Raw genomic sequence first — 12,039 nt, 5'->3', positions numbered from 1 at the left:
GAGCTCCTCTATGAGGGGAGGGGAGTTCAAGCATTCTGACAGTGATAGGCAGTTCTCTATATATACACAAATGGAACATTTTTATTACATATATTTTTTTTTAACTAGAATCATGCTTTTAGTACTGTCTTTGCTGAAAGAAGAATACTTGGCCTCTTGAATTTCTCCCACTGCTTTAGCAAAGAGTTATTAAAGTCTGCTTGTTGGTTTCAAGCAAATTGATATACCAGTCATAAACAATTATAAAAAGCAGTTACAATATTAAGCTCTAGAACCTATTTCTAAATTGTATGTTTCTTTTTATTAATGGACAAAATGGGATTTAGGATGCCAGACACTCAGCTCACAAAATAAATAAAAAATACTTCTTTGCAGGATAGTGTTTCATTTTTGTTGCAGTGACCACGTTTCACAAGAGTGCTTCTGAAAATAAATCCTGTTCACCACCCTTCAAAGGCATTTATTCTATCTGTATATGTTTACTACATGCTGACTAGTGTTTACTTGTTTTACATACTCTAAATGTCAGCGTATTCTAAACAAAATAGGCCTTATTTGTTTAAATAATATCTAAAGAAAATAAACAAAATCTTCACTTATATGACTATTTCTCTCTGTTCCTCCATCTTAAAAAAAAAAAAAAATCTCCGAAGTGCATAGGATAACCTGTTCAACTGAATGTCTGCATAGGCATTGAGTTGTTTCAGGTAATAGAATAAAATACACACTGCAGAGTGTTTGTGTACATGATACTAGTGATGCATTTTTTCATTTTACTTTTGGTGACTGTTGAAAGAGTTGGTGAGGGTATAGGAGTGTTTTAGGGGCTGGTGTGATGAGTTTTCAGGAAAGGGCAACTACACATGGAGAAGGGAGGGCCATGCAGGATGGTGAAACTCTGACAGTCCTGGTTTGCATCCCCAGAACTGCTGTGAAGCCCCTTGCTCTTGGAGGAGACCTGACAAAATTAATCTATTGCTGGATATGTGGGAAATTTTTTTTTTTTGCTCTTTTTTAGCAATATTTTTGTCATTTATTGACTTACATGTGAAAATCAAGAGCACTTTGGGTAAATTTTAGAAAAGTACCAAGTTTCATAGCTTGAGAAGAGAGAGCTTTTTGCTTTCACACCTGCCTCTCTTTGGGCTCTCAGTTCAGTTTTATGCCTCACCACCACATACTGAAACACCTCCATTCCCCCCATTTGTCTGTAGTCCCTTGCATCCTTCTGCCCCCTTTGCCCTCAGTTATCTATCAGCTTTGGAGGGCAAGAAGCTATTTCTTTGCAGATCATTCTTGGTGCTGATAGCACTCTTGTAAGGTCTGTCCAGCCTGCTCAGGTCACTGTTATAAACCCACAAAAATACGGTTTTGGAGTCATTGCTGCTTTGTCACTTTTGATTTATGCTCGCTAGATGGGTCAAAGTACTTGTTGGGGGGGACTGAGGAGGTGGGACAATATGCAAATCACTGTTGAAAATTGGGCTGCCATTTCTGGGAATGGGGACAGTTCTGTTGGCAGTGATTTTATTTTCCCAGATTGAAGAATTAACAGCATTGAATGTTCAGTCTTTTTTTAAGTGGACTAAAGAGTTGAAGACAGTTGAGAGGTGTCTGTCTGCTATAAAGGGAGAAGAAAAATCATGTGGGTTGAAATTTGCTAGCTGTTAGTGTAAGCTATTGGAGATAGAAAACCAATAGATTAGATGAGGAAACTGATACTTTGAAAGCTGAATGTTGTGACTGCTGTTTGATTAGCTCTTAGGATATTTCAGGAAGTCTTTTGTTATTTTAATGCAAATTTTAAAGCAAAAAAATAACGTAGATTATCACTTCCAATTTTTAAAGTAACTTAAGATTTTGTATTTGAAAAGCAATTATTTTTCTTATGAAAGTTACATATTACTGATTTGTATTATTATATCCAGCTTTCTAGGCTAAAACGAGAATTGGCACAGATGAAGCAGGAGCTGCAATATAAGGAAAAAGGAGTGGAAACTCTGCAAGAGTAAGTTAAGAGTTTGTAGGAGGATTTTTTTTTTTCTTTATTTGCTTTGGAATGAATTTTTTAGAAAAGCGTTGCCAAAAAAAAAGTTTGAAATCTCTTAATTGCTTTGCTTCAGAGTTTCTGCTATGATAGTGACGCGGGGTGAGAACAGTGTGAAATGACGGAAGAAGGGTTGGACAGAATTGGTTGGAATGGTGATTTCATAGATCCACATACAAAAACAGTTTTATAGGCCCTGTTCTTTAATTCTTCCTGAAGGTGTTGTCGAGGTGGAATTAGATGTTTTTAAAATACTTTCCAAACATTTTCTGGAGATACCTACCACCTGGAGCACAGCCTGAAGCACCATGCAGTAGTTTTCCTGTGAACAGTACGGAGGCTTTATGGCTGGGCACAGCACTTCTCCTGCGGAGGATGCTGTACAGCACAACACTGCTTATTCCTCTTACCTGATGGTCAGGCTGCCTCATTCTGCACAGTATAGCTGATTTGTGTGTGTACTGTAAATCTGATGGTCTGAGAGACCTTGGATTTTGTTGTGCGTGTGCAGAATGAGTACATGTAAATGTGACTCCTTGTCTCCTCCCTTTGAGGAAAGGTTAGCTCGGGGCAATTTGCTACTGCTACCAGGGCTATCAGGCAGCCTGTGCTCCTTTTTCTTTGTGTTCAGTGGTGTCAAAGGTTGTGATCTGTTGTGGTGACCCTCTCCATGCCACTCTTCCTGCAGGCCATCAGATGGGAACTGAGTGACCTCCATCTGTGTGCTGCTTATTCACCCACACATGTAGCACATGCGTGGGATACCCAGTGGGGTCGGGAGAGAGGTTGCCAGGCCATGGAAAAGATGGGAGGTAAACATAGGTTGTTGTGACTTCCAGATCTGTTCAACAAGGCCAGGGACTAGACCATATGTTGAACAGCTCTTGGATTTGCCTTGGACATGTGGCCATACACTTAGAAATCTTGGCCTGTTTTCCAGCATGCATGTGAACGAACTGCCTAATGTAGGCGCTTCCTGAAAGCACTTGGAACGGCTGCAGGTCTGATGCGTTTTGCAGCGAAAGTACAGTATCGGTGGAAATGTTTTGAAGCTTTGGATTTACTGCACTGATGCTACAAAGCATGGGCACACACTTTTGCTTCAGGAATTCTGGCAAAGTTCCAGGGATCCTGGGGCAATTAGGTCACTTACTTTCCAACTTTGATTTTGATTGATATTATGTTGTTAAAACAATATAAAGGGAGATACTCAGATTTTACATTTAAAGGAGAGGGAGTAGGCCATGCACTTAATATTGGGTTTGGGTTGTTGTTTGGTTGGGGGTTTTTTTAGGGTTATAAGGTTCTTTTGTTTTATAATGCATTTTAAAAGCTTAAGAGAAGGAAACTTGTTGAACCAAAATCCTTCATTGGCAGATATAATGTAATCATTTTCAGGCATAAATATATTTTTATTGACTACGTGAAGCATTTACAGGTAGTTAGGGGAATTGTTAATGTATGATATGAACTGAAGATGAATAAAATTAAGCGCTCAGTATATTGAAACAGCAAATATTTTAAGTAACGTTTGTAGTATACTTAATGTTTTAGGATGGTGGCCTAGATATGGAAGCACTAAGAGAACAAAAGGAGTTTTGTCTTAAGATTCTTAATCATATTCCCTTTAAGTGAGTAAGAATTGCCTTTTCTACTTTCTTTATTTGTTTTTCTTCTCCTGGTTATTGGGTTATTTTAAGGGTATAGGTTCAGCTGTTTCATAAAAGGACTAACCACTTGACTAGGATGATGAAAGTATTTGAAGGCCATTTGAAACTCAAGATTGTTTTAATTAATATAATTCATTTAAGATAGTCCAGCAAAGTAGTGCAACTTTTTGAAAAGTAAAGGCTGTGAATGATTAAGAATACAAATGTTAGTCTTGGACTTTAGCCCAAGTGAAGTTGCCCATATTCCAGGATGGGGCTATAGGAGAGACATTCAAGAGAGGAATTATTTTAAAGCATATCTGATTAGTCGGTAGTCACCCTGATCGTCTAGTTGAGAAGTTCAAGCATGACAGCTCGGTGCCTTGGTGCTGCTCATTGCTGTTGCTACAGTCACTCTCTGTCCTGTCAGTGCAGTGGGTGGCACTTGTTGCTTGCTGAAGCAGGGGAGAATGTTTTGCCCATGCGTTATCCAGCATTGCAGTAAATTTCTGTCAGTGTTCATGCCTTCCTGAGCTCTGCTTTCTGCAGTGACTGATTTCCCCCCCCCCTTTTTTGTGAACCAGAGGCTTGTGGGTTTTATGTTTTTAAGTAATTTTTGAATTGCCTTTCTGTTGAGATACGTGCTTTCTTTTTAGAATTTTGCTTCTAGTAGGAAGTGAGCCAATTTGGAGAGTGTTTGTGCTAACAACTGAAGAGAGAAGTTTCTCTAGCCTCCTTGTGTAGTCAGCAGACAGATCAGGCTAAAAGCCTAACTGTGCTCTAGGTTGTCCCTGGCCATCTCTTCCCTAGCCCTCGTATTTGTCAGGAGAGAAGGGTCACTCAAGCCAAGTACCAAAGCGGAAGTATTTTAGTTTTTGCATATCCATAAAGTAAGTGTGTTGTCTAAAAAGAAACTCATTGCTCTTTCTCTAAAACAAAAATACTGATTCCCCCCCCCCCTTTTTTTTTTTAAAGTTTCTTACATTTTGGACATTTCCCCCTTTTGTTAACTTTTCCTAATTTTTGGTCTGTGTAATTTTTCTTCCTCCTTGTGCTAGATCAAATCTTCAAGTAACTGCCAAACTGAGAATGGCATGCATCCTGTCAGCTGTTTTAAAGCCATGTTCTGCGCTTTATTTCAAGTATAAGCCAAGAACAGTATTAGGAGCTGTCACACGTTGGGCTTTACATCTGGCTGACTGTTTGCTTTGAAAGTCTGACCAGAATGGCATTATGAGCAGGTATCAGAACCTGCTACCACCATACAACTCCCTGTGCAACATCTGCTGGGTGTAGGTCTCAGAGAAGAGACAAATTTTATGGTGAGAGTGGTTAGGTTGCTTAGTATTTCCATGATTTTATGTTGCTGTCTGATTCACATGCCCTTGTTACATGCACATCTCTTGCATTGACATTTTCCACATACAATGTCTGCCTTGGACTGTGCTTTGTTTTCTGTTCTTTTTAATTTTAGTAGAATGGCTTAGCCATCTTTGAGGAGGATTAAAAAAAAAAAAGGCAAACCACAAAACAACTAGAGAAAAGTGGGAGTTTGTGGGGGGAGAGAGGATTGAGGGTTATTTTTAATAGCTCTACAACTCCAATACACTCAGAATTTCAGATTTTGTAGTGCGGCAGCTTTTTGTTAGGGCTGTATTTTCTATATCCAAATATGGCAATGCTGTGACAAGCCTTTGGACATCATAGTCTGCCTTTGCCCACTGGAGACTTTCTAGAGCTCACTGTTTAAAGCCTGCAAAGATCCCGCCCTGCGTGACAGTGTTCCTTGGCCTCCACAGGCACCTTTGCCTCGAGGTGTGGCTGATCCTGTCACGGTCCAGAGTTACAAGGTTAAAGATGAGCCTTTCCTGGAATAAAGTCCTTTCTCTGAGCTGGTGGCAGGGTCTGAGAACAGGAGCAGTTCCTCCTCCCTGTGTTTTCAGTGACCCTTCTGTTCGTCGTCAGGAATTTTGGAGGAAGAAGGCGTTCAGCAACAAAGGAAATGAAAACGGCCAGTTGGCTGCGGGAGCAGAGTGAATGCTGAGAGAAGTTGGGAGAGACAGGGAGTTAGGACTGACTGAACATTTTGTAGTTACAGACTAGTTTAGAGGGTATGAGATTTAAAATATTAAAATCAGATTTTTAACTCAACTACAGACCTATGCTTTGGTGAGAATGGAGGGAGTCTTGCATATTTGAAAGGAGGTGGAGGAAAATAAAGGTACATGGAAACTGCCCTATAGGATTGAAACTATTGCAAGTGTATTAATAGTCTGTGTATCCTAGAAGCATCTTTCTCATAAAATGTATACTTTGTTTATAGTTTTGTGTACTAGCTGAATGTTCTTTCTATTAATACAAAGATCTAATTTGTATTTGTATTGTGCTATTTTCCATTAATAAAATAGAAGATTCCTGTTAACTTTGCAGCTTTCAAAACTAGAGCTTTATGAAAAGAGGAAAAAAAATTAACAGACAATAAATAACAAGTAATTTTGTGAGATGCTTAAGTCAGTTTGGGTTGACAGCAACACTGCTCAGATATTTCTGGCAGTAGAAATTTTTCTGATTCTTTCCTTAAACAAATATCAATTCATGAGTTGGGCTCCAAAGTGACGTCCAGGAACATGAATATGTGGGTAACTGGACAAAAATCTGGTTGGAATTAAATAATTTCCTTTTCCTGAAATGCCACCTTGGACCTGGCAAACAGTATAATGAGCAGCTGTGTAGGAGGCATTTTCTGGTCTAATATTTGGATGGAATTTATGATCTTAACATCAATGTAACCTTCAGATAAAACCACATGTTATCTTTTTCATGAAATTTTTAGTGAATTGGATTCGTTTTTTTACCATGGTTTTATCTAATCTTTTCAGGTTTTTAACTAAAAATTAGTGAAGACTCAAGTAAACATCTTAAAAGGAAAGCAAAACCAACCCAACAAAAAAACCCCACCTGACATTAAACCTATCCATGAGACATTTAAGTCCTTTCTGATTCTTGAACCAAAAATCAGAAAGGCTTATATATTTTTTTATGCAACACAGGGAAAATTGTGTTTAAGTAGAAAGCTGAGGTTCAGACTTATTTTGTGTTGTCTCCAAAACCAGGAACTGTCAGAAAAAAAAAACCCAACCAAAATTGTAGGAACCCTGCATTTTTTTTTCCAAAATATTGTGAGCTGCACAATAAAACCACGGGATTTTCATTCAAGCCTTTTGATTTTTCATTTTAATATTTTAATTCAAAGCCAGTAATCTGCTGAAAGTGAAATTTCACCGATTTTGTTTAACTGGCAGAACATGCTGAGTGAGTGTTGTTGACATTCTTGGCTTAATATAATACCTACCTTGAAACTTTTAGTTATTCTTAGTATTTTAAATAAAGTTTGAGTATACTTGTCATACATGTATAGCATACCCTCTCTTACTACATCTTTTTATAAACTGATGTCTTGTGTAATGATCGATGTATGTTTTATGTTTACTTCTGTTAACCAGAGACACCTTCTCCTGGAGATGTTCATTCTTAGCGTTGGCTTAGGGACCGTTAAACATACCACCTTTTTTCTGTATATATACTTTCTATACTAGATTAACAGGAAAATAAAGGTTTTCATATTTTAACAGGAATTTAACACTAATTGCTGTGGGTAGTCTGTTAAAATCCCATAGCCGTTTGTTATAAATCCAAGACCAAATGGTTCTTCTAGTAAGTTCTGCAGAGTCTCTGGTTGTGTTCTTTATCTATAAATCGAAGCAAATTATCAAGATGATACACTGGACTAGGCTGCTGCATCCTGATCTGTTGTCCTTTACTATTGCAAATTGTTGGAAAGAAAGTTGAAAATGCAGACAGGCTCTGTAGAAGTGGATGTCCTACTTCAGGGAGGAGAAAAGATTTTTTTCATGTCCAGATGGAAACGCTAGTAGTACTTCAGCCTGATGTAGTGGGTGGTGTTCTCCTTTCTGAGTTTGCATTTGAAATCTTCTGAGATAGTCCCCTGTGGTGTGCCTTAGTGCAGAAGATAATATCTTCTAGAAAAGATAGTCAAAGATGCCCAAAATGGCACAAAAACATTTGCAATAAAATCCTACTAATTAGAAATTTCTTCCCAAGAAAATGAAATGCCCTTGTTAGAAATTTTTAAAACAAGATCAGGTTGAAGTCCTGGAAGAAATGTTGCAATGTGTAGTGCTGCATGGAAAATGTGACCGCTAGACTGCTAATCTTTTGAGTTATTACCGTGTAGGTTACTTTTAGGTTGATTTTACTTTTGTAGTGTGAAATAGCCCACAGACATTGCCTGTAAGCAAGCTCTCTATTAGGACACAAAAACCAGCCAATATGTTGGTTGTGCAGAACCTGGGTAGGTAATTGCATTGCTTTGTCTCTAGAGTATACTTGGCACCGAGTGCTGTGTTAATTCCAAGTAAAGTGTCATTTTTGTTCCTGGAAATAAAGTGGTACATGAATAAACAAGAGGTCTTAAAACATCCATGCGCTTTCTAATTATGTGAAAATTCCTGAATTTGTCTTAATCTTTTCAACAGGATTGATCGTAAGATGTCAAGTGCTCATACAAATTATAGACTGGATGAAGCACAGGCTATAATGAGTGAGCTTCGAACCATAAAGAAAGCTATATGCACAGGTGAAAAAGAAAGGCAGGACCTTATGCAGGTAAAAAATATGCTACGGAACAAATAGCTGCTAAAAAGTAATAACCTACCTCTATTTTCTTGTTTGTGATTGCATTGTCGTTACCAAATTTAAATAAAGAAGTGGGGTGGCCTAAACTGATTTTTCTGTTTGATAATTGCCAATAGCAGGCAATTCAAAAGGTAAGTAGTTACTGTCTATACTGTGAACGTGAGATTTCATATGCGTTTCATATTTTTGTCACAGAGAAGGTACTATCCTTACATTTAGATCAATGTCTTTATTGAATATAGCTTTCTGTTGCTGCTGACTATATCGAAGACTGCTATGGAGTAATTATGCTGCACTTAAGAAAAAACCTTTAATTTTTACGGTATTTGTTTTTCATTTTGTTTAATGTCTCTTTGTATTACCTATAATGAAGTAGGACTGAGAATTCATGTGTAAAGCTGTTTACCAGTTTGTCTACCATGTTTTTCCTTTTATAAGCATTTCATAAAACTGGATCTCTATGTCACTATACCACAGTTTAGCATTTCTCTTTTTTTTTTTTTTTTTTTTTTGCCCCAAAGCCTCCTCTTAAGTACCCATATCAAGACACATGTTAATTACAAATGTTCTCACAAAGCCCTCAAGTAGTATGCTTAAATACAACGTATGCAGAAACCATCATGCAGGCTTTAAATTATTTTATGAATTGGAGCATGAGGATCGAGGGGAGGTACATGCCTGAGTAGTGATCTAACTTTCCAATAGCTTCTGCATCCTGCTCCAAGCTCTCAGTTGCTGTGTCTGAATTATTAACGTGATGGGAGCTTGATCAAAGAGCCACGAGCCTCTGCCGCCACTGGGACTTTAGTACAGACCTGCCCAAATATGCTGCAGGTATAGAGTAGTGACACGGGCAGTTCTCTTCACCCAGTCTTCAAACTGCTGTATGGAAAAAAGCACCTTTTGTAATTGAAATTTTTGAGACCATACTAAATTCATTTTGTTACTCAAACGTTTTCTTTCAGTTTTCCCCACAGCAGTGTTTTGCTGGTATTTTTTTATTGATAAATGATATGGGTAGCTTGTAATCTACATATAATGAATTTCCATAGTTATACAATTATTCAGTCTCCAAAGCATTACCCAAAGGTCAGCTGATGGACCACAAATCCTTGTTCAAGTAGACAGAACACTTAAGTCACTATGAAAAGTTCCTGCCTTGGCAACTTTTAACATATTTGATATTTTGTGTTGGCAACGTTTTAAAGTGGTTCTCAGTCTTCCACATGCCTGGCTAGCAAGAAATGATTAGAAAGGCAGTTCTTCATGGATGCAGTGACGCACATTTTAGGAAACTAATCAGTAATTTAAAGACTTGTGTGTGAGATCTTGGAGCAGCTTAACTACTGGCCTTGTTTTGACTCCCCCACTAGATCTTTTTTTTTTTTCCCCTTTTTCCTTACATTTTCAGTCCTCAGTGGCACTAAATCCAGCTGTTAACATTGAGATGCCTTGACAATCGTATCTTTTAAACCAACTTTATATGCATGTGCAGTTTCTTTAAATACAGTGTTGAGGGAGTTAAAAGTCTAGGATCAAGCTTAGCATCAAGGATTGGGCAGTGCTGGCAGCACCAGAATGTAGAGGTTGCACAACGCAGAAGTGAAAATGAAAAGTGTTGCCATCCTTCTTCATGGGTCTACGTGACATTCAGGAAATATCAGTCTAGGAGGTGTCATTTTTGTAATTAATGACAATCTGTTGTCATAGCATCCAATAATAGACCTCCAGTTCAGGAGAACCTAGAAAATAGTTGTTCCACACAGGCCTGGAATGCGAAACAGTTCTTCATGTTTTGTTGCAGTTGTAATAAGGGATTAAATGCCATAGTTTACAAGTTCTACAGTTGTAGAAATTGTGTATTTCTGCCAACTTATTGTGCTCTGCAAAAATATCCAGCTTTCTGCCTAATATTTTTGTTTAATTTTGACCAAAAAAAATTAAGTTATTTTTGTTGTCACCAAACTTTTCTGTACTTTGGCTTTTTATAATTAGTTGAAGATTATTGTTATGGATTTATTTAGCTTTGTCAAACAAGTGCAAATCTGTTTTAAGTATCTTCCTAATGAATTCAGAATTTGATTTTTAATTTCCTGTCAATTTTTAAATTGATTTGTCCTCAAAAATGCTACATTTTAAAGCTATTGTTGGTAAGACAAGCTTTCTTCTGAAAAACTTTTTATTTTGAAAGCTGTTTATAGAGCAGTTTGAAGTATTGTGTAAACAGCTGGGGATTTATTTCAGAGAAAGGAAATAGACAATTTCTTACTATTTCTTAATTTAAATCTGGCCAGTGTAAGCAACAGAACTAAACATAGTTGAAGTGACTCAGTCTTGTGTAGGTGCTTGGAAAATTGTAGCTGTCACAGAAATATGATAATTGGGTTGAGTTGTGTGGGAGAGAAGGCTGATGAGGGAAGGAGAGGAGGGTGGTCAGACTTAAACTGGGTGCTGTGGTTACAAATAAGGCCAAATATGCAGTGTCACTGCTCCGAAAAAGTGGGCAAACTTTTTATGTAAGGTTGAGTAATCAAGGTGCGTAGTCAGATTCCTGAAATCAGCTTGTGTGTCTCTCCTTGACATGCCCCCCCCCCCCTTTTCATACTTTTGTTTCTGTTCCAGTATGTGTGTATGCTTTAAAAATGTTGTCTTTCATCCTTAGGAAGCATTGGAGTTCGGGTGTTTTGGGGGGGGGGGGGGGAGGGTGGTGGTGGTTTGTTTTTTTCCCTCCTTTCTTTTCTTTACCAGTTAAATAGGCTGAATAGGTTATATAGGAACTGCACTGGAAGTGTGTGGCAGTGAGCTCCCAAATCAGCTAGCACCAGATTAATGCTCATTTCTCTCTCTTTGGGTATATCTGGGCTGGGGTGCCTAGAACTTCATATCTATATGGTAGGCTGGTCTGGCAGTTTCTGTAGGATTGCCATACACAATCCATAAATCCCAGGTGAAAGATGGATTCTTCCATATAGCTGGGGAGGATATTACTCCTAGCAGTTTATGTAAATTGTTTCTATCTAAAAGTATGCTAGCTCAAGTTGTAATTTTCTGTGTTAGGATTGCTGGAGGCTGTGCTTTCACTCATCCAACTAGAAGGACTCGAAGAATATATGTTTATCCTAGAGTACAGTCACCTATGCACATAGATACAAGTTAAGGTGATGCTACTTGGTGATTGTCATCTGCCAAATGCTATGTTATTTTAAAGTAATATCCAGGGTTCAGCAACTGTGTCTGGATAGGAAGCCTGGCCAGCAGCCAAGAACATCTTCATTGCTGGTCAGGGAGATGGTGGAGCACATCAGGAGCATGGCAGGAGTGCATAAAGCAGCTGAAATACGGGAAGAAGTTTAGATCTAAGTTCTGGCATCAGGACCTTTGGTGTTACATATGCCTGTAACACAATATATGTTGGACAAAGGTGCCAGATGGCATGTAGCTTATTTGAAGGAACCTCAGCCTTTCTGTATCCTCAGTTTTTGTTTGTGTCACTGGCTCAGCTTTATTGGGAAGCGGGCAAGTCAGGCGTTTGATGTTTGTGTAGCTATAGTTTGAAATTATTATTTGCATAAACCCATTAGGGATCCATCTTGATCCTCCATACAGCAGGATACTGACAGGACTGGA

At 38.2% G+C, this 12,039-nt stretch overlaps 1 protein-coding gene across 1 annotated transcript in view; it reads left to right on the top strand.

Moving 5' to 3' along the window:
* WWC3 (WWC family member 3) overlaps window positions 1-12,039 on the top strand; it is a gene marked incomplete at its 5' end in the record, with an annotated part of 102,560 nt that overhangs the window by 46,810 nt on the left and 43,711 nt on the right. Inside the window, 2 exons of the mRNA XM_082004731.1 lie at window positions 1,929-2,008; window positions 8,253-8,382. Coding sequence (XP_081860857.1) covers window positions 1,929-2,008; window positions 8,253-8,382 — 210 coding nt within the window. The remainder of the gene's footprint in view (window positions 1-1,928; window positions 2,009-8,252; window positions 8,383-12,039) is intronic.

This window comes from Phaethon aethereus (assembly GCF_964289735.1).
Source record: "Phaethon aethereus genome assembly, chromosome: 1".
Taxonomy (NCBI): Eukaryota; Metazoa; Chordata; class Aves; order Phaethontiformes; family Phaethontidae; genus Phaethon; species Phaethon aethereus.
Note: the sequence above shows the minus strand (reverse complement) of the source record. Positions and strands in the feature narration are given on the sequence as shown.